Source organism: Sus scrofa, unplaced genomic scaffold, assembly GCF_000003025.6.
Source record: "Sus scrofa isolate TJ Tabasco breed Duroc unplaced genomic scaffold, Sscrofa11.1 Contig1878, whole genome shotgun sequence".
Taxonomy (NCBI): Eukaryota; Metazoa; Chordata; class Mammalia; order Artiodactyla; family Suidae; genus Sus; species Sus scrofa.
The window spans coordinates 195,254-221,917 of NW_018084968.1; the positions used below are offsets into that span (position 1 = coordinate 195,254).

The 26,664-nt window shown below is 44.6% G+C and overlaps 1 protein-coding gene and 1 long non-coding RNA gene across 8 annotated transcripts in view; one reads left to right on the top strand and one right to left on the bottom strand.

Moving 5' to 3' along the window:
• LOC106509271 overlaps positions 1 to 26,664 on the top strand; it is a 106,295-nt gene that overhangs the window by 46,822 nt on the left and 32,809 nt on the right. For all 6 annotated transcript variants that reach the window (XR_002341060.1, XR_002341056.1, XR_002341057.1 and 3 more), the window contains exon 2: positions 16,624 to 16,717. This is a non-coding gene — a long non-coding RNA (uncharacterized LOC106509271). The remainder of the gene's footprint in view (positions 1 to 16,623; positions 16,718 to 26,664) is intronic.
• Positions 19,169 to 26,664, bottom strand: part of LARGE1 (LARGE xylosyl- and glucuronyltransferase 1) — a 588,827-nt gene continuing 581,331 nt past the window's right edge. For both annotated transcript variants that reach the window (XM_021081477.1, XM_021081478.1), the window contains exons 14-15: positions 22,968 to 23,163; positions 19,169 to 20,643 (exon numbers count right to left, since the gene is read on the bottom strand). In XM_021081477.1, coding sequence (XP_020937136.1) covers positions 20,446 to 20,643; positions 22,968 to 23,163 — 394 coding nt within the window. In that variant the 3' untranslated portion in view covers positions 19,169 to 20,445. The remainder of the gene's footprint in view (positions 20,644 to 22,967; positions 23,164 to 26,664) is intronic.

Here is a 26,664-nt window from a genome sequence, read left to right on the forward strand (position 1 = left end):
CTTTTGCTTGTCTGTAAAGCTTTTGATTTCTCCATCAAATCTTAATGATAGCCTTACTGGTAGAGTGTTCTTGGTTGAAGATTTTTGGGGTTCCCATCATGGCTCATTGGAAATGAATCTGACCAGTATCCATGAGGACATGGGTTCAATCCCTGGCCTTGCTCAATGGGTTAAGGATCTGGCATTGCCATGAACTGTGGTGTAGTTCACAGACGTGGCTCAGACCCTGCATGGCTATGGCTGTGGCTGGCAGCTGTAGCTCCAAAACCACCCCTAGCCTGGGAAACTCCACATGCCATGGGTGTGGCCCTAAAAAAAAAAGACCAAAAAAAAAAGATTTTTCCATTTCATAACTTTAAATATATATTTCCATTCCCTCCTGGCCTGTAGAGTTTCTTATGGGAAATATGTTGATAACATTATAGGGGTTCCTTTGTATGTTATTTGTTGCTTTTCCCTTGGGACTTTTTAATATTTTTCTTTGTATTTTTTTTGTATTTAAATGTATTCTATGTATTTTTTCTTTGTATTTAAATTTTGTCAATTTGATTAATATGTGTCTTGCTGTGTTTCTCCATAGGTTTATCCTCTATAGTATTCTCTGTGCTTTCTTTATTTGATGGTTTCCTTTCTCATATGAGGGAAGTTTTCAGCTATAATCTCTTCATATATTTTCTCAGGCCCTCTATCTCTCTCTCTTCTGGAGCTGCTATGATGTGAATGCTTGTATGTTTGATGTTGTCCCAGAGGTCTCCTAGACTGTCTTCATTTCTTTTCATTCTTTTCCATGGCAGTGATTTCCACTACTGTCTCCCACCTCACTAATTCCTTCTTCTTTCTCATTTATTCTGCCGCTGATTCTTTATAGTGTTTTTCTCCTTTGAGATATAGTTATTCATATTTGTTTTCTTGTTCTTTAAATCTTCCAGCTCTTTGTTAAACATTTCTTGTAACTTCTCGATCTATGCATGCATTCTTTTTCTGAGATCCTGGATCATCATTACCTTGAATTATTTTCCAGGTAGATTGACTATTTCCTCTTCATTCAGTTTTTTTTCTGGGGTTTTTCTCTTGTTCCTTTGTCTGAAACGTACTTCTCTATCATTTCATTTTGTGTCGTTTGTATGCTCGTGGTCTCCTTTCTGCATGCTGCAGGCTTCAATTTCTCTTGTTTCTGGTGTCTTCCCTCTGGTGGGTAAGGTTGTGAAGGCTTCCTGTTGGAGGGAATTTGGTGCCTTCCCACTGGTTAGTGAAGCTGGGGTCTTGTCCTTCTGGAGGTCAGGGTTATGTCAAGTGATATGTTTATTTTTATTTTTTGTCTTTTTGTCCTTTTTAGGGCTGCACCCATGGCATGTGGACGTTTCCAGGCTAGGGGTCTAATCAGAGCTATAGCTGCCAGCCTATGCCAGAGCCACAGCAACACTAGATCCTAGCCACATATGTGACCTATACCACAGCTCACGGCAACACTGGATCCTTAACCCACTGAGCAAGGCCAGGGATTGAACCTGCAACCTCATGGTTCCTAGTCCGATTTGTTTCTGCTGTGCCACGATAGGAACTCCTCAAGTGGTGTGTTTAGAGTTGACATCAGCTCAGTATGACTTTAGGTAGACTGTCACCTCCTTCCTCAATATATGCTGGACTTTATCCCCTTGATAGGAGGTGTACTTGATGTTGTGGTGACTGAGCCTGGGCTGGATATTGAGCAGGGCCTCCAGTTTGCTCAGTGGTTATCACTGCCCTGTAAGGGGCAGCGTCTACTCTATAGTTGTTAGAATAGGAGCCTCCAGATCTGTTTCTGAGCTGTTTCTGCTCTGAGGTGAGGTAGGTGGGTTTTCAGCACTCCCACTGGGGAAGGAGTCACTGAGTATTCCTCTGCTAGAGTTGTTCTCCTATAAGTGTGCTCTGTAGTGTCACATTTTCCTTCTTGTGTGCGTCACAAAGTACATGGTTGTTGGCACTGCTCTCAGCCCCACCTTAATCATGAGTACATCTGTAATTGGCCCTGGTGTCTCTTAGGCATTGTTTTCAAGGTAACCAGTGCAGACTCACTGAAGTAAGGACCCAAGATTGCAGTATTTGTGCTCCTGGGCCTACTGTGCAATTTAAGAAGGCAACTCAGAATCAGATCTGGTCCAATCCCTGCATGTATATGCCCATAGATGCTCAAGCCAGACCTGTCTTACGTGCCTGAGCACTTGTTGTCCCTTCAGATGCTCCACCAGCACTGAATTTATAAGGCCAGGGGCAGAGGAGTACATCCATGATTCATGGAGTTGGGAGGAGAGATTTCAGCTCTTCCTCCTTAAACACAGGGCTGTTTTTAGTATCAGTGCCTACTGTCTCTTTCCTCAGCATGTGCTTGCCCTTAACCCCTTGGTAGTAAGTGTCCCTGGTGGTCCCTGGTTCCCTGGTTCTGAAGTTCTCAGTAGTGGTAGCAGCTCTCACACACACCCAAAGCCAGGCTGAAACTAGGGTCATAGTCCATGAAGGAAGTGGCAGTGGCTTATGTGACCCCTCTGGAGCCCAGCAACAGCCAGTGATTGATACCCAGTTGCAAGCCCTTTGGTGGTGGCTGTGGGCCATGTGCATTCCCAAGGAAGCAAGGGCAGTGGTCAGTGCCTGGTCATGGAAACTTTCTCGGCGGCAGTGGGCCGTGCAACCTCCCAGGGAGTTAGGGGCAGTGATCTGTGCTTGGTTGCAGGCTCCCTGAGAGCAGTGTCAGTGAGCTGTGTGAGTCCTCAGGGAATCAGGGACAGTGGTCAGTGCTCAGTCTCAGATGCCCTGGGGGTGGTATCAGTGAGCCTTGCAAGCTCTGGGGCGGGTGCAGAGGTAGTGGTCAGTGTCCAGTCACAGATCCCCGAGGATGGTGGCAGTGAGCCATGTGAACTCCTAGGAAGGCAGGGGCAGTGGCCCAGTCACAGACCCCCTGAGAGTGGTGATAGCAGACTGTTCAAGCTCTCGGGGAGTCAGGGGCAGTGGTCAATGCCCAGGTGCACACCCCCTGGGGTGGCAGCAGCAAGCCTTGTGCATTCTCATGGAGTCAGAGGCACTGGTCAGTGCATAGTCACAGAGCCCCTGGGGGTGGCAGAAGCAAGCTGTGCAAGGTCTCAGGGAGTCAGAGGCAGTGGTCAATGCATAGTTGCAGACCCCCTGGGGATGGTGAAGCAAGCTGTGCAAGGTCTCAGGGATTTAAGGGCAGTGGTCAGTGACCACTGGTTGCAGGTCCCCTGGGAACAGCGGCAGTGAGCCATGCATACTCCCTGGAAGGGGGCGGGAAGGGGTTGGGGCCTGCTCACAGGCCCTCTGGGGATGGTGGCCGCAATGGGCCTTGTGCATTCCAGAGATGGAGGGGGTAGTGACAGTCACCTGCTCATGAGACCCTCAGCAGAGGCAGTGGTCAGCTGCCGCCTCTGGAGTTAGAGTTGACCATGGTGGCTAGCACCCTTCCTGCAGGCTCATGCAAGTGGTGCCCTGTGGCTTGAGAGCACGGGCAGGGAGAAAGAGGCATCTTTGGTGATCCTGCCCCTCCCCTCTTGCGACCCCCAACAACGGTGCCATGCCTCTACAGTGGGCCCAGGCTTCTACACCACACCCAGCTTCCTCAGGTTGTCTCCTCACAGGCAACCCCAGTCTTCTCCCCTGATCTGACCTCCAAAGTCTGAGCCTCAGCATCCAGCCCCCGCCCACCTCACTGGTTGAATGTCCGGCTGGGAGGTGCTGTGCAGTGGCACAAACTGACTTTGCAGGACTTTCCCTGGCTTGTCCTCCGCACACCAGTTGCTACAATCTCCTTTAAGGCTCTGAAGCTCCCCCTCTCCTGGCTGGTCTCTGCCAGTGAGGGATCTTCCTGGGATATGTAGTAAGCTTTCCTCTCTCATAGCTTGCTCCCAGGGGCACTGGCTCCATGCTGATGCCTTTCTCTTCCTATCTCTTTTTCTTTTCTCTTTTGTCCTATCCAGTTATATGGAGGTTTTCTTGCCTTTGAGGAAGTCTGAGACCTGACAACATTCATAAAATGTTCTGTGAGAATCATTCCACATGTAGACAGAATTTTTATTTATTTTTTGGTCTTTTTAGGACCGCACCTGTGGCACATAGAGGTTCCCAGGCTAGGGGCTGAATCAGAACAACAGCTGCCAGCCTACACTACAGCCACAGCCATGCCAGATCTGAGCCGTGTCTGCAACCTACACCACAGCTCATGGCAACACTGGACCATTAACCCACTGAGCTAGGCCAGGATTGAACCCCCAACCTCATGGTTCCTAGTCAGATTTGTTTCTGCTGTGCCACGACAGGAACTCCAGATAGATATATTTTTGACGTCTTTGTCAGAGATGGTGTCTTCCATGTCCTCCTCCTCCTCCACCTTGCCCCCCTCTCCGATTTTTCCCTTTCTAAGAGGGGTCTGGTCATAGTATCTACCTTAGGTTATGACAACTTACTATTGGACTCAATGAGAACACTTAGAACTGTGACTGAAGCAGAGCAAGTACTTCCAAAGTGCTTCCTTAACATTATTATCAAATCAAGACCAAAACAATTTGTGTTCAGAAACACAGAAAATCAGCTGCTTCATGTATAGACATGGAACTGAGGTCCAGAGAGATGAAATGTTTCATTCAAGATCAGAGAAGTAGTTTTAAATTTTCAAACTACATTTATTCCATGGGCTCAAAGTCTAACTATTCATAGGGAAACTAGGCCTAAATAGGTTTGAGAAAAGTGGGGCAGTTTCCAGCCTCTCCATGTTGGGTGGGCTGCTTAAATCAGACCTGCCTCCTTTTCCTTCAGGCCAAGGATGTCCTCCTTCAAAATGTGTCAGGTCAGACTCTCTCTCTCCCCCCCCTTTCTTTTTTTTGCTTGCTTTTCTTTAGGACTGCACCTGTGGCATATGGAAGTTTGTAGGCTAAGGATCGAATCAGAGCTGCAGCTGCTACCCTATGCCACAGCCACAGCAACCCTGGATCCTTAACCCACTGAGAGAGGCCAGGGATTGAACTTGCATCCTCATGGATATTAGTCTGCTAGTCGGTTTATAACCCGCTGAGCCACAACTGGAACTCCTGTGACAGACTCTCTTGACCAAACTGTATTTGGGCTCCTCTGAGCCCTTTCTTCAGCTAGGTCTCCATCCTGTCTTTGGCCAGCCCAGCCCAGCCTTAGAAGAGAATCCTGCCAAGTCAGTTTAGTAAGAATCATCCCCCAACCCCTTTGAAGTGTTGTTGTTTCTATTGAAGTATTGTTGATTTACAATGTGATATTAATTTATGCTGTACAGCAGAGTGACTCAGCTATACACATATATTCATTCTTTTTTATATTCTTTCCCTTATGGTTTATCACAGGATATTGAATATACATCCTTGTGCTATACCTTGTTCCTTCTCCATCTTATATATACTTATATACATTAACACTAAAGTCGTCTTCCATCCCACTCCCTCCCCTCTCCCCCTTGGCAACCACAAGTCTGTTCTCTGTGGCCACAGTTTCTTTTTGTTTCATAGTTCATTTGTGTCTTATTTTAGATTCCACACATAGGTGGTATCAGATGGTATTTGTCTTTCTCTTTCTGACTTATTTTGCTTAGTAAAATAATCTCTAGATCCATCCATGTTGCTGTAAATAACATTATTTCATTCTTTTTTATGGCTGAGTAGTATTCCATTGTTTTACATGTACCACATCTTCTTAATCCCTTCATCTGTCAGTGGACATTTAGGCTGTTTCCTTGTCTTAGCTATGGTGAATAGCGCTGCTGTGAACATAGGGGTGAATGCATATTTTTGAATTACAGTTTTGTCTGGATATATGCCCAGGAGAGGGATTGCTGGATTATAAGACAGTTCTGTATTTTGTTTTCTGATGAACCTCCATACTGTTTTCCATAGTGGCTGTACCAAGTTACATTCCCACTAATAGTGTAGTAGGGTCCTTTTTCTCCATACCATCTCCAGCATTTGTTATTTGTAGACTTTTTAATGATGGACATTCCAACAAGTGTGAGGTGCTACTTCATTGTAGTTTTGATTTGCATTTCTCTAATAATTAGTGATGTTGAGCATCTTTTTGTATGCCCCTTGGCCATCTGTATAGCTTCTTTGGAGAAATGTCTATTTAAGTCTTCTGCCCATTTTTTATTTGTTTCTTTGGTTTTTATCGTTGTTGTTGAGTTGTATGAGATGTTTGTATATTTTGGAAATTAAGCTCTTGTCAGTAGCATCATTTGCAAATATTTTCTCCCAGTTCATATGTTGTTTTTTGCTTTGTGGTTTCCTTTGCTGTATAAGAGCTTTGATTAGGTCCCATTTGTTTATTTTTGCTTTTATTTCTATTGCCTTGGGAGGCTGACCTAAGAAAACATTGGTACAATTTTTGTCAGAGAACGTTTTGCCTGCATTGGTATAATTGGTGCCAGAGAATGTTTTGCCTATGTTCTCCTCCAGGAGTTTTATGGCATTATGTCTTATATTTAAGTCTTTAAGCCATGTTGAGTTTATTTTTTTGTCTGATGTGAGGGTGTGTTCTAACTTCACTGATTTAAATATGGCTGTCCAACTTTCCCAATCCCTTGCTAAAGAGAATGTCTTTTTTCTTCCTTGTATATTCTTGCTTCCTTGGTCAAAGATTAATTGACCATAGATGTATGGGTTTATTTCTGGGCTTTCTCTTCTGTTACATTGATCTGTACATCTGTTTTTATGCCAATATCATGCTATTTTTGAATACTGCAGCTTTGTAGTATTGTTTGAAGTCTGGGAGTGTTATGCCTCCTGCTTTTTTCTTTTTTTTTTTTTCCCCCTCAGGATTTCTTTGGCAGTTCTGGGTCTTTGAAGTTTCTATATAAATTTTAGGATTAATTGTTCAAGTTCTATGAAAACTGTCATGAGTAATTTCATAGGGGTCACATTAAATCTATAAATTGCTTTTGCTAGTATGGCCGAACAATATTAATTAATTAAAACAATATTAATTATTCCAATCCAGGAGCACCAAATATCTTCCCATTTCTTTGAATCATCTTCAGCTTCCTTTATTAATGTTTTATAGTTCTCCGCATATAAGTCTTTTGTCTTGGCCAACTTTATTCCTAAGTATTTTATTTTTTGGATGAGATTTTATTTATTTATTTTTTTTTCTTTTTCTTTTTTTTTTTGTCTTTTGTCTTTTTTGTTGTTGTTGTTATTGTTGCTATTTCTTGGGCCGCTCCCGTGGCATATGGAGGTTCCCAGGCTAGGGGTCAAATCGGAGCTGTAGCCACCGGCCTACGCCAGAGCCACAGCAACGCAGGATCCGAGCCGCGTCTGCAACCTACACCACAGCTCACGGCAACGCCAGATCGTTAACCCACTGAGCAAGGGCAGGGATCGAACCCGCAACCTCATGGTTCCTAGTCGGATTCGTTAACCACTGTGCCACGACGGGAACTCCTGGATGAGATTTTAAAAGGAATTGTTTTTTTACATTCCTTTTCTGATATTTCATTGTTAGTGTAAAAAATGCAGTTGATTTCTGTATATTAATCTTGTATCTTGCTACCTTGCTGAATTCATATATCAGTTCTAGTAATTTTTGTGTGGGGTCTTTAGGGTTTTCTATATATAGTATCATGTCATCTGCCTCTAATGATAATTTTACTTCTTCCCTTCTAATTTGGATACATTTTATTTCCTTTGTTTCTTTGATTGCTGTGGCTAGGACCTCCAATACTATGTTGAATAGAGTGAGCATCTTTATCTTGTTCCAGATTTTAGCAGGAAGGCTTTCAGCTTTTCACCTCTGAGTATTACATTGACTATGCGTTTGTCATAAATAGCTTTTATGATATTGAGATATGTTCCCTCTACACCCACTTTTGTAAGTTTTTATCATGAATGGATGTTGAATCTTATGAAATGCTTTTTCTGCATCCATTGAGATGATCATGTGGATTTTGTCTTTTGTTGATGTGTCATATCATATTACTTGTGCATGTTGAACTATTCTTGTGAACTTGGTCAAAGTGTATGATCTCATACACTTGGTCAGAGTGTATGATCTTTTTTATGAGTTGTTCAATTTGGCTTGCCAATATTTTGTTGAGAATTTTTCCATCTATATTCCTCAAAGATATTGGTCTGTAATTTTATTTTTTTTGGTGATGTCTTTTTTGGATTTTGGTACCAGGGTGATGTTTGCTTCATAGAAAGACTTTGGGAGTGTTCCTTCCTCTTCAGTCTTTTTGAAGAGTTTGAGAAGCATCAGTGTAAGTTCTTTGTATGTTTGGTAGAATTCACCTTTGAAGCCAAATTTTCCTGGATTTTTGTTTGTAGAGTTTTTTAAAGACAGATTCAATTTTACTTCTAGTGATCAGTCTGTTTAAATCATCTATTTCTTCTTGATTCAAGTTTAGTGCACTATATTTTTCTATAAACTTATCCATTTCTTCTATGTTGACATATAATTGTTCATAGTATTATCTTATTATTATTTCTTTTTGAGGCCAAGACATGTGGCTTTTTTTTTTTTTTTTTTTTTTTTTTTTTTGTATTTCTGCAGTATTGGTTGTCATTTCCCTTTTTTCCTTTCTTATTCTGTTTATTTGGGTACTCTCTTCTTTCTTCTTAGTGAGCCTGGCCAGAGGTTTTCAAAAAAACCAGCTCTTGGCTTTATTGATTTTTTTCCTATTATTTTATTTATTGGCCCTCTGCGGACATTGGGTTTTGTTTGTTCTTCTTTTTCTAATTCTTTTAGGTGGTAGGTTAGGTTGTTTATTTGAGATTTTTCTTATTTTTTGAGGAAGGCCTGTATTGGTATGAACTTCACTCTAAGAACTGCTTTTGTAGCATCCTTATAGATTTTGTATAGTTGTATTTTGTTATTTGTCTCAAGGTATTTTTTAATTTCCTCTTTGATTTCATCATTGACCCATTGGTTTTTTAGTAGCATGTTTAGTCTCTATGTAATCTTTTTTTTTTTCTCATTTAATTTTCTGTGGTTGATTTCTAGTTTCACGCCATTGTAGTCAGAAAAGATACTCGAAATAACTTCTATACTCTTAATATTGTTGAGGCTTCTTTTACACCCTAGATTGTGGTCAATTCTAGAGACTGTTCCATGTGCACTTGAATGTGTGTTCTGTCTTATTTAATATAAGGTCCTAAAAATATTTGATCTAACTGTTCTGTTGTACATCTAGGATCTCTGTTGTCTCGTTGATTTTTGTTTGTTTGTTTTTTTGTTTTTGTCTAGAAGATCTTTCCACTGATGTGAGTGGGGTCTTAAAGTCTCCTACTATTACTGTATTCCCATCAATTTTTGTCTTTATGTCTGTTAGTATTTGTTTTGTGTATTTAAATGTTCCTATAATAGATGCATATATGTTGATGAGTGTAATATCCTCTTCTTGTGTTGATCTGTTTTTCATTATATAGTGTCCTTCTTTATCTTTCTTTATGGCCTTTGTTTTAAAGTCTATTTTATCTGGAGTTCTTGTCATGGTGCAGTGGAAATAGATCAGACTAGGAACCAAGAGGTTGCAGGTTCAATCCCTGGCCTCACTCAGTGGGTTAAGGATCTGGTGTTGCCGTGAGCTGTGGTGCAGGTCACAGATGCAGCTAGGATCTGGTGTTGCTGTGGCTCTGGCATAGGCTGGCAGCTGTAGCTCTGATTAGACCCCTAGCCTGGGAACCTCCATCTGCCATAGGTGTGGCCCTAAAAAGACAAAAAGACCAAAAAAAAGTCTATTTTATCTGATATAATTATTCTGACACCTGCTTTCTTATTCTCGCTTGCATTAAATATCTTTTTCTATCCCTTCACTTTCAATCTGCATCCTTTGCTCTAAAGTTGGTCTCTTCTAGACAGCACAAAGTTTTTTTCTTAATCCAGTCTGCAACTCTATGTCTTTCGATTGGAGCATTTAGTCTATTGACATTTAAGGTAATTATTTTTAAATAAGTATTATAATTTTAAACCTGGTTTCCAATTTATTCTTTCTTTTTGTTTTTCCTTGTGTGGTTTGATTTCTTTTTATGCTTGTGCTCTCTTTTGTTTTTGTGAATCTATTGTATATTTTTTATTTGTGGTTACTGTTTTTCAAGTGTGTTAACCCTTTCCTGTATCTAGATGCTTTAGACTGGTAGTCATATGGGTTTAAACACATTCTAAAAAGAAATCTACATTTTTCTTAACTCTTCTCCTCCATACTTTATGATTTGATGTCCTCTTTTACATCTTCATGTTTATCCTTTTGCTCTTCATTTGGTTATCATTGCTTTCACAATTTTTTTGGTTAAAAAATACGTATACTGGCTTAAGTGATTGACTTTTCAGTTGTGATTTTCTCTTTCCTTTAGCTTTTTGCTCCTTTTCTATTTAGAGAAGACCTTTCAATATTTCTTTTAGGATAGGTTTAGTATTGTTTTGTGTTTTTAAGTTTCTGCTTGTCTAAGAAATTCTTTATCTTTCCATCTATTCTAAATGATAGTCTTACTGGGTAGAGTATCCCAGATTACAGATTTTTCCATTTTAGAACTTTGAAACTCCCTTCTGGCCTGTGACATTTCTGTAGAGAAATTAGCTGAGAGCCTTATGGGAGTTCTCTTGTAATTAACTCTTTGTTTTTCTCTTGCTGCCTTTAGAATCCTCCCTTTAACTGTCGCCATTTTAATTATAACATGTCTTGGTGTTGGTCTGTTTGGGTTCATTGTTTAGGGGACCCTCTGTGCTTTCTGTATGAGGATATCAGTTTCCTTCTTTAGGTTTGGGAACTTTTCAGCCATAATTTCTTCAAATTCATTTTTGATCCCTTTTTCTCTTTCTTTTCTTTCTGGAATCCCTATTATGTGTAGCTTGGCATGCTTTATATTATCCTGTAGGTATCCTATATTTTTTTTTCCAATTTGGCTTTTTGTATGCTGTTCTGATTGGGTGATTTCCATTATTTTATCTTTCAGATCACTTATTCATTCTTCTGCATTATTTAGTCTGCTATTCATTGTCTTTACCTTAGCTTTTATCTTGGCAAATAAATTTTCTAATTTTTCTTGGCTCCCCTTTATAATTTCTAGTTCCTTTTTAGAGTATTCTATATTTCTGTTGATAGCTTTTCTTGATTCCTTCAGTATTTTCATTACCTCCTTTTTGAACTTGGTGTCTATTAGACTGAAGAGGTCTGTTTCATTGTTTATTCTTTCAGGGGAATTCTCTTGATCTTTTAATTGGAAATGGTTCTTGCTGCTTCTTCATTTTACTTATATTTCTCTTACTCTGTGCGTTTGGAGAAACAATTATCTACTGTAGTCTTGGAGGGCTATTTTTGTGACAGTGTCCCTGTGTAACCTCTATGGGTTTAATATGTTTGGCATGAGGACTGTTTTTTGTTTATTTTGTTATTTTTTTTTTTAAATACAGATGGCTGCGACCTCTTTCCTCAGTGTGAGCTCACTGTTATCCCCTTGAATAGGGGGTGTGACTGGTGTTGTGGTCACCACAGCCTGAATTAGCTGTTAAGCAGGGCATCCTCTTTGTTCTCTGATTGTCACAGCCTTGTCAGGGGCAGGGCAACAACTGATTCATAGTTGTTGGAGTAGAAGACCCCAGGTTTATTAATGAGCTGTGGTGTGAGGTAGGCAGGATTGGTGCACTCCTTCTAGAAGATGGGTCACTGAGTATTCCTCTGCTATAGCTGTTCACCAGGAAGTGTGCTCTGTTGTGTTATCTGTCACCCATTGTGCAGGCTCACAAGGTACATTTCTTTGCATGCACTTATCTCCACCTAAACTGTGGGAATTGCCACAATGCTGGCAATTGGCCTTGGTGTTCCTCAGGCATTGTTTCCACAAAGCAATTAGTGCATATCCACTGAGGACAGGTACTAGGATCGCAGTAGTCATGCATCTGGACCTGCTATGGAGCCAGACCAGACTCTGACTTGGCCTAGCTCCTGCATGCTTATGCCCACAATCTGCTAAGGCCAGACCAGTCTCAGCCATGGAGTACCCATTATCTGCTTGGATGTCCCACAGGCATTGAGTTTACAAAGCTGGCTGTGATGTTGTATATCTGAGGCTTCCATGGCTGCAGTGAGAGACTTCAGCCATGGCCCATGGGGCTCAGCTCTGATTTCAGACCCATCTCTGTGTGTGGGTAACCCACTGGCTTATGTTCCCAGAACTTGCAGGGATGGGGGCTGGCACACACTCCTAGAGCTCATAGAGGGGGTGCCCTGTCAGCTGAGAGTGCAGAGAAAGAGGCTGCCATGGTGGGCCCTGCCCCTTCCTTTATGCGCTCCTTAACAGTGGTGCTTTGCTTCTGTGGTTGGCCTGGGCATCCTCTGAGTACATCCTTGGTTATGGCCATACTACACTCTAGCCCCTTCAGGATGTCTCTGTGCAGCCAACCCCAGTCCTCTCCCCAGGTCTGCCTCTTAAGCTCCAGTTTCAGCACCTAGCCTTTGCCTGTACCTGGAGACATGTGCCTCAGGCTGGGGGACACGGGGTGATAGTGCAGACCATTTGGGTAGGTCTCTGTTCTGCCTGCCACATACAGCTGTGCACTCTCCTCCAAGCCTCTAAAGCTCCCTTTCTGTCCTGCCTGATCTCCTCTACCCCCATTGAGGGGACTTCACAGGGTGTGGAAACTTCTCCTCTCCTTCAGCTCCCTCCCAGGGGCACAGGCCCTGTCCTGCTTTTCTTCCTCCCCCCCCCCCAGTTACATGGAGCTCTTTCTTCCATCTCAGGAGTCTGAGGTCTTCAGGCAACATTCACTAGGTATTCTGTGAGATCTGTTCCATATGTAGATGTATTTTGGATGCATTTGTAGGAGGATGTGAGCTTCATGTCCCTCTACTCTTCCATCTGATTCCTCCCACACTTTTGATATATGGTTATTCTTAGTATCTGATCAAATTCTTCACCCTGTACCTTTTTATCTGTACGTCCTTGACTTGACTTTAGCAAGAATCTTAAGTGGCTTTAGCAAAAACTCTTGATGCCTCCTCTTAGTAGTTCTCCACCCACCGAACCCCTCTCCATTCTGCTTGTCGTCTCTCCTGTACTCAGAATTGAACCCAATCTCTCCTCCTATTGTGATAAGTCTCGACACCTGCTGTGACAATTTCCAGCCTACTTACCGCAATAGTCCCAAGTAAAGTCTTCCATTCTGTTTATAAGGATCAATCAGTTTTTCTCTACCACATTGTATCTGTCTTGGAAGCCTCCCATGACCCCAGCCTGGAGTGAGCACCCTCTGCCAAGCTCCTATCACACCCTGGGCTCCCTCTCCCTTTATCTCATGTGATGTTATTATTCATACACCTTTATCTTCTGCACTGGGCTGGGGTTCCATGAGGGCAAGAACTATGTCTTACCCATCTTCGAATTATTACCTCTTGGTATAGATGCTTAACTCTAGTAATTGTTTTTAAAGTGAACCAATCTATTAAATGGGGGTTTTCTGCAGTGTCTGGTGAAAACTACTGGATATGCTATCAGGACTTCACAAATATTTGGAAATAGCTAACTGATTTTTAAAGGCATGAAGAGACCATATGATGCGGGGTCCATGGACCAGCAACTTCTGCATCACATGGCAGTTAGAAATGCAGAGCATCAGGCTGAACATAATGAATTGGATTTTAGTAAGATCCTCACAAATGATTCCCTAAGCACTGGTGAATTCACTAAAGGTTGATGCACTAAAGGTTGAGAAGCCCAAAGACTAGGCTTATTCTTACTATTAAGGTTCTTTCAAAAGCGTATACTATATAATATGTTTATTTGCATCCTTGGAAAGAGTGTAGACAACTGACAAGGTCATGAGTTATGGGGCACATAGACCTGGGTTCAATTTTCAGGACTATTATTTAACCTGAATTTCTGTTCCCTCATCTTTAAAAAGGAGATGATACCTGCATCATACTTTCTATTGCGGATTAAATAATGAACATTGTATCTTGTTCAGCAAAGGTTTGTTCCATTCCCTTCCTTCTCAGTGCTGGACTTGCTATGACCTGCATTATTGAACATGGTTCACAATAGTAGGAAAGGACTTAGACTCTAAGGAGAGAATCCACAGGTCACCCTGTGCTCTTTGTCCCCATATCCCATACTCGTTTCACTTCCATCCACCAAACCTGTAGAGACCAGTCCTTGGAGTCAGAAAAATAGTATTTTAGATGTGGCTCCACCAATTACTTCATCTCACTGAACTACGATTTCATTTATGAAAAGACTAGTCTCTGCTTTCATGAGATTCCAGCAGGCAATAGAAGCAACAAATACAGGGAGTTCACGTTGTGGCTCAGTGGTAATGAACACGACTAGTGTCCATGAGTACGCAGGTTTGATCCCTGGCCTTGTTCAGTGGGTTAAGGATCCATCGTTGGTGTGAGCTGTGGTGTAGGTCACAGATAGGGCTCAGATTGTGTGCGGCTGTGGCTGTGGCACAGGCCAGCAGCTACAGCTCCAATTTGACCCCTAGTCTGGGAACTTCCATATGCCATAGGTGCAGCCCTAAAAAAACAAAACATGACACGACACACACACACACACACACATAACAGAAGCAACAGATAACAGCCCACCGGCACATAGGTGCTCCATAAATGATAGCTGTGATTGGTTAAAGGTAGCTCTGAACAGCATCAGAATGTGCAAAACAGATCTATGGTCAGAGGACGTGATTAAATAGGGGTCTTCCCTTCCATCAGCCTTTTTTGTTGGATTAGACCTGAGTTTTTATGTTTGTAGGTTTTATGTGTTCTGTTCTGAATAACTCAGAGTCGACAGCACGCCCTAGCTCAGAACCGCCTTTTGTTTCCGAACACACACGGGATGCACTTGACAGCAGAGTGTATCACCTTGCAGGTGTTCCTGGGATTTGGGAATCTGAGAGTGACTAGCTTTGTGTGATGAGGTGACCATGAACCAAATAAGAAAACAGGCGTTTCTGAGATGACTCTGGAGGAGAGCTCTTTGTACTGAGGCCAGATTGCCAAGCCCGACTACATAAAGGGGGCTCTTGGCCCTTTTGCTTCAGGGATGCTGGTGTGTGGGCTGAGTGTTTTCTCTCACCTAGTTTTTAATCCTTTGAAGGTCTGAATACTACATATTTATCTTAATAGTCATGGAAAGGAAATCAAATTGCTCAGCTCCACTTACGTATGAAATAATCTTTGGGGAGAGTGGAAATACCAGTGAAACAGGTCGTGTGGGCTCATGTATAAAGGAAGTTGGCAGGATGGTCTAGAACTGTTTTTTTTCCTGTGGGTGTGGGAAACAAAAAAACTCAGAAGGTTCACATGTGTATCCACACATCACATGAATCTATCTGAACACACCAAGTATTTCAGGAAAGGGACGTACCTTAAATGTGGCTACAAAACTTTTTTTTTTTTTTTGTCTTTTTAGGGCTGCATCCACAGCATATGGAGGTGCCCAGGCTAGGGGTTGAATCAGAGCTATAGCTGCCAGCCTATACCACAGCCACAGCAACATGGGATCCCAGCTGTGCCTGTGACCCACACCACAGCTCACGGCAATGTGGGATCCTTAACCCACTGAACGAGGCCAGGGATCAAACCAGCATCCTCATGGATACCAGTTCATCAACCACTGAGCCATGACAGGAACTCCAGTGGCTACAAAATGTTTAAGTAGGTGGAAAATAATCACTTCCACTATGCAGAGTCGGGTGAGTGATATGTCTTATGACAGTGTGTATGGCTGTAGGGTCCTGGAACTGTCTCAGCAATGTCCATACATATACACTGACGGTGAACCTTCTGAGTCCTGGCTTCTTTAGCATCATATGCCAGACACGTTTCTGTTACATCATATACTATTTAATATTAATGAACTCAAAAAGTCACATATACGTATCTATCTCTTCTCTGAATTGCCCTGTATATGCATACCCACTTCTCATTCAAAACACCAAGCTAGCAAAACAACTATCTGTGCTCTTCAAAAATGTCCTTATTGGATTTCTCTTGTGGGTTAAGGATCCGGCATTAACACTGCAGTGGCTTGGGTCACTGCTGTGCGGGGGTGTGATCCCTGGCCCCGGAACTTCCAAATGCTGTAGGCAGGCAAAAAAAAAAAAAAAAAAAAAAAAAAAAAAAAAAAGTCCTTATCATAAGAACTAAGGGCTATAATTCCTGATTAGAGATTATAGGCCACAAAAACGGAGTATGTCTCGGACTGGATCTTGGAATCAGCAGTGGGGGTGCAGGATAGGGATGACGGGGGTTACTGATAAAGACATTCATTTCTACCACGATGGGCAAACTCTGAAAGTAGACTGTGTGCTGGATGACAATACTGTGTCACTGTTATCATTGTATCACGGTTCTAAAAGAGAATGCTTTTGTTTTTAAAAAATACATGCAAAAAATATTCAGGTTTAAAGGGGGCATGGCTCTCAAATGTCTCAGAAAAAATAGAGATGGAGAGAAATGAAGCCGATGTGGCCAAAAGTTAACAACGGGCGAAGCTACATGAAGTGTATGCAAAAGTTACTTGTTTTATTCTTGCTGCTCTTCCGCACTGACAGTTTAAACATATACTAAACTGTTGAAGATGAATGTGATGGGGTGAAGCTTAACCTTGGCATTGTCTGTTTACTTTTCAGCTAACCAGATAATGCTAATGGCATGAAGGCAGCCTGTGCCTGGTTCCCTGTGGTATATTCACCTGCCCATCGCTAACAACCACTGCGATTTGGGGTAAGTAACTTCTCTCAGGGCCGGTTCCATTAGCTAAATAATAGGAATAATGGTACCTTGCTTATATCATGATGTTGCCGTGAGAAGCCGCCAGCGCCAGCTCCCACAGAAGCCTTGACTCAGTGAATGGTAGCGCTTTACTATCTTCCCTGAGAGTGTGCAGGCCCCGTGTCTGAGGGGAGACTTTAATTGCATTCCTTTCACTAACACAGAGCTCTCTAAAGACCTGGTGACCACAAATGATGCCTTAACTTCAAGACAGTAGAGCCTTTGAAAGGAACAGAATTGAAGTCGCTGTCTGTCCTTTCACGACAGGGTACAAAGACGCTATTAGTCCACTTTGGCAAATATGCCCTCTTAAGTCCACTCAATGCATTTGGTGAGATGGCGTGGAAGCAGCACGCTGACGAGGTCCAGAGCGGGGCTTAAACCTTAATGTCTCTCCCCCTGTGCCACGCAATTCAGAAATAAGCCAGGAGAAGCACTGGGGCAATCAATTCCTGTCCCCCCTCCCCCAGAGTTGATCCCAGCTGCCTGATCATGGTTATAGATTGCTCAGGTCTCTTTCAAATGAATTTTCAGAAAGTCCACAAGCCTGGCAAGAAGTGGAGCCTTAAGGAGAAGCTGCTCTCTAGGCTGTGTTAGTGCATGGACAGTGAAGGCAGATGAGGAATCTCAAAATCTCCCATAAGTTCAAACCCTCTCGTCTGCCAACAGTTTTGTGTCTCTTTTACTGGGGAGGGGAGCATCGCTGCAGGTTATGGGGCTTTGGATTTAAACAAGTAGGCTTGGGTTTACATTCTGACTCTGCCAAATACCAACTTTGTGAATTGGAGGAAGTCACTTAGTTTCCCAAAGCTCACTCCGTCTCATCGATCAACAGTAATATCCACTTTGCTGTTTTCCTGCAAGGATTCAATGAGCGAATGCACACCAAAGGTCCTGTCACAGTGGCTACTCAATACATCTCAGCTCTCTCAGATGATGAATATTACAGGGGCTAAATGAGAGAATCCACTCCTCCCTCCCAGCGGAAAGCCAAGATCATGTTGGCTTATTTATGCATGAAAACATCTGTGTGCCCCGTTAATAAACTTGTTTTACCCCCAGGGAACTGATGGAAAGGAATCAACATCTGTACCAACTGCCTCTGCCCCAGTGGCTGCGACGCCCCACGCGTGAGCTGGGGCTGGCATTGAGCCACTGCTCCCAAAGTACGTTCTGGGAATTCACGCTGTTGGCTCTGCAGACCTGTCCCCACTGGGTTGGCCGCCTCTGTGTTGAACTTGGGCATTCGCCAAATCTGAGCTCTAGCCTGAAGTGAGACGGGCTTTGGAGTGTCAGGGGGAAACAGGGATTTTCTCTTGTTGGTGTGGAGTGTCCCTTCTGGGCTGTAATAAATTCAGCGCACATGAAGCCAGCCTACCCTCCAGTTTATACCTATTGTCTCCAAGTCATCAGTGCCTACTTTCATTCCCAGAGATGACCCACTTCCGAGGATAAATGATAGGGTCACAACTATACCTGTAGAAACACAGGGGAAAGTAGATGGCTGGGCATGACTCAGGGGCCATGGAGAATGAAAAGAAAATAAAAGAGGCTTTAGGGAATTAAAAATTGGTGTTCAATACTGAAGAACTAGAGCTACCAGCATATGAAAGTTTGAGTGCGTGTGTGTGTATTTGAGTGCGTGTGTGTGTGTACACAGGAAATACCAGTGATGTGCTGGGCGAGGTTTAACAACTGGCTCTCAGAGTGGCAGTGCCCTGATTTATGGTGTTTTCCGGTTTCCCTGGTGTGAATACTCTGATTGTGGATGTTTTCATGCTGTACATGTGATGTCTGAACAGAGGAGTGGAATGTGTGCTGTGAGTTCTTGTAAAATCGTCCAAGCTGCCTCCCACCCACCAGTGGAGAAAGCAGATTTTACATAGACTTTGGATACTTTTGTGATTGTTCCCCTTTTGCAGTATTCATATATAACTTCTGTAATAACAAATGATGTGTATCTGTAATATACATATACATATATCTCACACACACACACTTACGTATTTTGGTGTGAGGGTTAATCCACATAGTTTTCCTAATTTTTTTTTAGTAAGTCGGAGTGACTGCACTTGAGTCCTTAACACACTGAGGCACCATAAATCCGGCTCCTGCGGCGTTTCATGATTATCAGGACACCTGCCACCGTTTCCCTCGCTAGCCCACATCTGGCAGCTAAAACACTGGCTTCAGTGTTGAGACAGAAGCTACCGGGAAAATGCTCTGCGGGTCGGAGCATGACGTGACATCTAACCTCAGGCAAGGCGAAAAAGAGGGTCCAGTTCAAAGGATGAGAAAACACAAGGGGAGAAGAGAAAGTGTATGGTTGCTGTTACCACCTTGGCTCTCTACACGGAGTGTGTCCGGGAGCTCCGTGCAAGAGTGGGAGGGGGGCAGGGAAGAGACAGTCGGAACTTTCGTTTATTGAATGCAGTGTCTGCTGGTCACCCTGCGACTCAATACAAACAGCCCGGCCGAGAGGAGGGCCCTGACTCTTGTTCTCATCAATGTAAACACAACATTAATATCGACGATTCAAGAAAACAGGTAAAAAGTCCAGTGTCCCCTCAATCTGTGTAACGGGGAAGGTGCTGGCCTGTCCTCAGATGGGTTCCCCGAGGGAGCCTGAGGTCGTGACCTCGTCCCAGCCGCAGTGGAGCGGACGCGAACACAGAGGAGCCCCACACGTTCTTCCCGAAGGTCTCCAGAACCTTCGGGACTGGGCTTGTGTGAATTACGAAAGTTCTTCTAAAGGCCTGAGAGGTGCGTACCTTTCATGTGCACGGCAATTGTTCCTTGGAGCCCTCTCCCCGTGAAGGAGTCACTGCCAGTGGAAAACGTGACTAGTGTAAAACAGCTGGTCTTTGTCCTTCCAGAGTCCCTGTCGCAGCCCCTGGATTCTGGAAAGTAGGGAATTCAAGGTCATGGGGCCTCGAGAGCATCCTGAAGAAGGCTACCCATGTTTAAACACCGGCTGAAGACTCTCGTCCTCCTTGCTGGGCCACTGCTGATGGAGGGATGTCACCTGATTTTCCTTCAGAGCCCTAAAAGGTCAGGTTTTCTATTTGGGATTCCCCAGGCCCCCAAACAAACAAACAAACAAAATCCCCAAACAAAACAAGAGTGACCTTGAGGATAAAGAACCAAGCAATCCCACCTCCAGGTCCTGCCAAGTCCAAGGTCCCCCCTGGGTTTTCCAAATAGCTGCTTCTGGTGGTAGCTGTGCCCTCCCCTAGGATACCCAGTTAAACTGCAGGGGGAAGAGGGGAAGAGGAACGTTTTCTCTGAGGAAGAGACAATTTTGCTTTATTTGCTGGGCTGGTGAACCCCAGTACCCTGCCTTTCCTGTTTTTAAAAAAGCAAGAACAACACCCTAAAGGGCTGCCTGGTTGTGGGGCTTTGCAGTAGGAGCATCCCTTTGCTCTCTCTCACCCTCCGTGTCCCATTCTTGCGGAGACCACACTCCACACTCTGGGAAGGGAGGGGTCAGGGGCCAGAGAGGGATGGGCCGGATCCTTGTCCCAGATCTCTGTAGGGAGGGCAGCTTTGTTGGGCCAACGAGTCAACGAAAAACCAACCAAAAAAAAGCAATGCTCAATTTGAATGTGAAGGCTGGGCCCCCAGCAGCCAGCGGCTCTCCCCCTGCAGAAGGTCTCTCCCCAGCGGCGGGCTTCTTGGTGCTAGCTGTTGTTCTCGGCCGTGAGATATTTGAGGGCGGCAAAGCCGTAGCGGCGGGACATGTCCTGCTGGAACTCCTCCTTCAGGGTTTTGAGACAGATGCGGTATTGCTTGTTGGACCGGAACTTGGTGATGTCGAAGCTGGGGGCGTGAGGCATGTGGATCATGTACGCGTTGGGCAGCACGATGAATTCATACTCCTGCAGGCAGACGAGAGCAGCGTGAGCACCTGCCAAGCCCTCGGCGACGTTATGAGGAACACCCGCGCGGTGCCTCAGTGAAGGGACGGACTCAGCGCCCCGGACAGCACAAGCTCGGGGGCTCGGGGGGCACGTGCTGTTCTCCATGGCCCTGGACACGTTGTCACCCGGCTTCTCTGAGCCTGCCTTTTCGCATCGATTAAGTCAAAGTAAGAAGACCCCACCCTGAGAGATGACCGATAATGCGGAGCGTGCTGGGCAGAGCTTATGGCTCATACAAAGTTCTTGATAAATGTAAACACGCCCCCGTGCGTTTGCTTTAGAATGACATAAGCCACAGGAGAGTCTCTGGCTCAATTAAAAGATGTCTGCTTATGTGATTTCTCATAGGAATGAGATTGGACAGTCTCATTAGGTTAGCACCAAAGAGGGGACCAAAAAAGGAACTGGGGGGGGGGGAAAGCTCCACTAAACTGCAGCTCATCAAGAACGAAATTCTTAAAAGCCAAACAAAACACAGAATTCTCACCCACACAGCCTTTTTACAAGTCATACTATTCCAGGGTGTTTGCCACCGTGAAGAATATAGATAGGAACTCAGATCAAAAACAAAAGACCTCTGAATAGCTAAAATAGGAGATGTAAACTTAGGGCATGTAACTCAGAGAAGAACCAGGACACCTGTGCTCAGATGCAAACTCTGATTTTTGGACGATACTGTCCGCCAAGTGTGGTCCTTTAGTTTCCCAGCCCCGCGCAGATCAGAAAAAGCTCAGAAAGGGAAAAATCCCAATGGGGAAAGGTAGTTGTTACAGATGGAGGAATACCAACCGCGGTTAGGAACGACAATTGATGGTGAAGGAGGAGTGAGAAAAACCACGAAAAGAAAATGCAAGAACTCGCAGAGCCCAGCTGTCTGGGGCATTTCATGTGGGAACAAAGAGCCCTACCCATCCCACTAACCCCTGGAGGGGTGGCGGGATTGTCTTACCAGCTCGGTACCACTATTTCCCTAAATCGTTGGAAAGGATAAAACCATGTTTGGCACATAGGCTATTGGCAAAGCAAGGAAAAGATGCCACACATTTTCAAGAGTTCTGTCAAAATTGTCTAAAACAAAGCAAGCTCAGGTCTCAATGCTGGAAAAATGTGTTTACCTCATCACACTGCCTGGTGTACAAATATTATGACATTTCTTTCAAGCCGAAGCTGAGGCAGACTCGACATTTCTTTTTGTCTGTCTGTGGCACTGGACCACCTCCAAGAATTAATTTTAAAAACAGACACTAAAGGTCAGGCTCTCTGCTGTTAACATGGACACTACTGCATAACTTTCTGTCCACATCAGAGGTTTGCATCCCTGGATGTTTAGTCCAATCACCTGGGACTGCTCTCAGACACACTGCAACTGTTAGAGAGTCATGCAGGTGACTCTCAGAGCCAGCACTGAGCATCCATTGTTTTTTTTTTTTTTTTTTTAACCTGGGATGCTCTTGATGAGAAACAGTTACACTGTGCTCCAAAGGGAGGTACCTCAGAGGACGCATATAAAGAGACCAAAGAGCAGGGTTGAGGAGCCCAGGCATCCTTCTCCTAACTGAACCAGACATGGAGGCTGCCACGCCGCAGTGTGTCTGGCCGGCTGCATGTTCTTGTAAATAAAGTTTTATTGGAACATAGCCATACCCATTGCTTAGATACTGTCTCTAAAACTACAATGGCAAAGTCGAGTAGCTGAAAAGGATACCTGTAGGCCCCTCCAAGCCCCCTCAATTTACTCTCTGGTTCTTTAGATAAAAGCATTGTGGATCCTGGTTTTAAGTATTAGAATTCTGCAGGAGATTTCTTTTGAAATAGGTGCTCAGTAAGTATTAACTAAGTGAATGAAGGAGTTTCATGATTAAATGCAGCCTGAAAATCATCACTCTTTTAGGTACAGGGTAGGAGAAATAGCTGTACCTTAGCTACGTGCTTTGTGTCACTTAGAACTGCTTTGTATCAACTGCATGACTCGGGCTGAGGGACGAATGGTACCATTTGCTCATCTTCCTCACTGGGTTGGATGAGGAAGATGGGGTGAAATGCTTTGCCCCAGGACACTCACATGTGTCACAGTGCTTGCTGGGGACCAATTCCTCACCCAGGGAAGAAGGGATCAGCAGCCCTGAGGATCAGTATTGCAGTGTTCTCACGCTAGGTCCCTGGATACATCTTGTTCCTTCTTGGGTCTCTGCCTTCTCATCTCTAAGGCCCTTTAGGCTCTAGGATCCAGGTCTCTCCTCCCCGCTCCCAGCACCAGGTCCGTAACGTTCCGCTCTTCTCACCTGCGCATCCAGTTCCATGATGTGAGCCACCTTGTTCCAGCCAAAGCCCACAAACCTGCGGTCGTACTCTGGGCAGTCCCGTCTCACGACAACATACGGCTCAAAATCGGCCTCCCACTCAACCCGGTAAGGCGTGGTGGCGGTCCGCCACTTGGCGAAGTTTGTGGGTGCGTGGCCTTTCGTCCAGACATGGTACCTGGGGCACATGGAGAAAAGCCATTGGGTAGAGGGAAGGAAGTTGAGCTTTCCCAACACTGCTGGTTTGGAGGACGAAGAGGTATATGCTGATGGAGTCCTTGCTGTGGGCTGAATTTTGTCCCTGGCAAAAGATATGTTCAAGCTCCAACCCCTAGTACCTATGAATGTGACCTCGTCATAAAGAAGGTCTTTGCAGAGGTAACTGAGTTAAGAAGAGGTCACAGTGGATGACTGTGGGCTCTACTCCAAAGCCGGGTGTCCTTTTAAGAAGAGGAGGTTTGGGACAGAGATACATAGGAAGAAGGCCATGTGAAGATGAAGGCAGAGATTAAAGCGATAAACCAAGAAGCCAAGGAATGCCAAAGATGGCTGGCAACTCCCAGATGCTGGAAAGAGGCAAGAAAGGATTCTTCCCTCGAGCCTTCAGAGGAAGCAAAGGACTGCCAGTGCCTTGCTTATGGACTTTTTCCAGAACGGTGAGAATAAATTTCTGTCATTTTAAGCTACAGAGTTTGTAATATTTTGTTACAGGCAGTTAATACAGTCCATTATCTATGTCCTTCACTAACAAAGATGCAATCACTTTGAGAGGATACATGACTTTCCGGCGTTCTCTCTGTCATTTATATAGAATTACAGGTTAGTCTCACCAGAGCCCACTGCAGAAGGCAGAAGTCTAAGATGACTCTCGGCAACCCTGACCTTGTATAATGTTCTCCCTCTTGAGGCAGAACCCGTGAATATGATATCACTCCTGTGATTCTGCTCCATTATATGGCCAAAGGGATTTTTGTAAGTGTAGTTACAGTTGCTCATCAGTTGACTTTAGTTACAAGGGAGATTACTGGGGTGCGCCTGACCCAGTCATAGGAACCTTTGGATCTGGGTATGGAAGAAAGCAAAAAGCCATGTGTGAGGTGCCTATGGGGGCCACAGGGCAAATAACCAGCAGGGAACTGGTGACCTCTGTTCTACAATCACAAAGAAAGGACTTCTGCCAACCACCAGAGAGCATGAAGAACCACACGCCTGAGGGACAACGGAACCCTAGCCCACACTTTGATTTCAGCCACGTGAGAGCCATTCCACGCTTGTGCCTCTAACCCTCAAAGACTGTAAGATATAAATTTGTATTGTTTTGAGCCGCTAAGCTTGTGGTATTTTGTTATACAGCAAGATAAATGAGTACTACCATGAAATAATAATGATAATAAGCTATTACTTACTAAGCACTTACTATACAGCAGTTATATCATACATGGTGTTCTTTAGTTTTAAATTCTTAGAACGTGCCCAATGTCAAGTTACACAGAGTAGAGGCAGAGCTGGGATTCAAACAGAGGTAGCCCAGCTCAAAGGCCAGGATCTTTTAATCACCATGCTGGGTTACCTCTCTTGAATGAATGAATGAATGAATGAATGAGTAATCTAAAAACCTGAGAGGTCCTAAGACAGATGCCAGTTAGTGGGGCAAGACTATGTCTCTGCAGAGATGGTAGGAGGCTGAGGGTCTAGCGGCTTCAGGAAATGAAAGGAAGATGAAAGTTCAAGAACTGGGCTGTCAGGAAAAAGCTCGTAGTCCTGGGTTCCATCTCCATCTCAGGGAGGCTCTGGAAAGCAAGTGTGGGCTGAGTGAGTGTTCAGTGCAGCTGGCAGAGATGTGCTGGTAGGGATGCAGCTGATTTCTTATTCCGCTGGTTCACACTGAGGCTTGATGTTCCCCAGACCCCCAGGGATCCAGCCAGTGTGGCTTAATGGGCACTGGTCAAGAGGTGGCTTTCAGTAAGTTGTGCTGTTGGGTGGGATGGCCAGGCTGCAAGGAGGAAGGCACGTGAATCTCCAGCTCCACTGACTCAGCAACTCCCACCAAAACCAAGGTCACTTGAACAGAAAGACAATGAAAGGTGGAGGGATGCCACTTTCACAGGTGTGAAAAGGAGGGATTCTGTTGAGTTGTCAGGACTGATCCAAAATTCAGGCTGGGAAGGTGATTTTCCCTTGGTGAATTAGCTGAACAGGCAGTCTTGCCACCTGACACCTTTGACAGAGCTGGCCCAGCACAACCATGGCGATGGGCACACACTAGACTGGGGTTCAAACATCACTTCCTCTGTGCAGGAGCTGAGGACCTCGTATAGCAAAGCACTTAAACCAGGCTTTAGTTTTCTCTTGTATCACCTGGCAAAAAGAATGCCTGTCCTGAAGTGCTAGATGAGAAAATGGCAAGAGCTTGGCGCAGTGCTGGTAAACAGGAGGTATTCAATAAACGTGGAGTTTTACGGGGTCATGAGAAACGCTGGTTCCGGGGGGAGCCTGGGCCTGCCTGGGTTGGAGTTCTGTCACTCAAGAGATGCAGAGGAGCCCCTGTACCTCTGCTTCCTTCCCCTGGTAACACGGAGAAAGTAATACTAATAACGGCTGCATGGATTTATGACCATTTTGTGAGTTAATTCATGCGAAGTGCTCGGAGCAAGTGTCTGACACACAGCAACTCCTCAGCTGTGAGGACATTGCGTCAGCTGATGGTGGTCTTACTGTCAGTGACACCGAGAGCCAGCTCATTGGTTCTCCATTTTTAGAATCCATATTCTTGGCTTATTCTAATGTGAAAAAGGAGGAGAAGCTGGGTCAGGTCTGTTCCCCTGGGTGGGCAGGCAGTTTGCACAGGCTCAGCCACGGAGCCCGTCAGCACGCCGAACGGCTGGTCAGCAGAGAACAGGGCAAGCTTATAGTGAACCTGCCGTGAATGAGCATAAGCTACAGCCTGAAAGTATCCCAAGGCGCCTATTGTCAGACCAGGGGGCAGCGGTCTCCAGGACTGGCTCTTTGAGACCATCTCTGTCAGCCTCCAAAATGCAGTGATGAGAGAGGTTTCCTGGTTACACCTTGGAAAAGATTGGGGGGCGGGGTTCCTGCCGCAGCTCAGTGGGGGAATGAACCCAACTGGTATCCATGCAGATGCAGGTTCGATCCCTGGCCTCTCTCAGTGGGTTAAGGACCTGGCATTGCTGTGAGCTGTGGTGTAGGTCACAGACATAGCTCAGATCCCACATGGCTGTGGCGTAGACTGGCAGCTGCAGCTCCGATCAGACACCCTAGCCTGGGAACATCCATATGCCTTGGGTGCAGCCCTAAAAAGCAAAAAAAAAAAAAAAAAAAGAGAGAGAGATAAAAGATTTGAGGAATTTTGCTTTAAGCAGAGGTTCTCAAACTAGAGTGTGTATCAGAATTCCCTGGAGGACTATTTTTCTTTTTTTTTTTTTTGCTGTTTAGGGCCACACCTGTGGCATATGGAGGTTCCCAGGCTAGGGGTTGAAGCAGCACGACAGCTGCTGGCCTATGCCACAGCCACATCGATGCAGGATCCCAGCCATATCTGTGACCTACACCACAGCTCAAGGCAATGCCTGATACTCAACCCACTGGGCAGGGCCAAGGATTGAACCCACATCCTCGTGGATACTATTTGGACTCGTTTCTGCTGTGCCACAACAGGAAC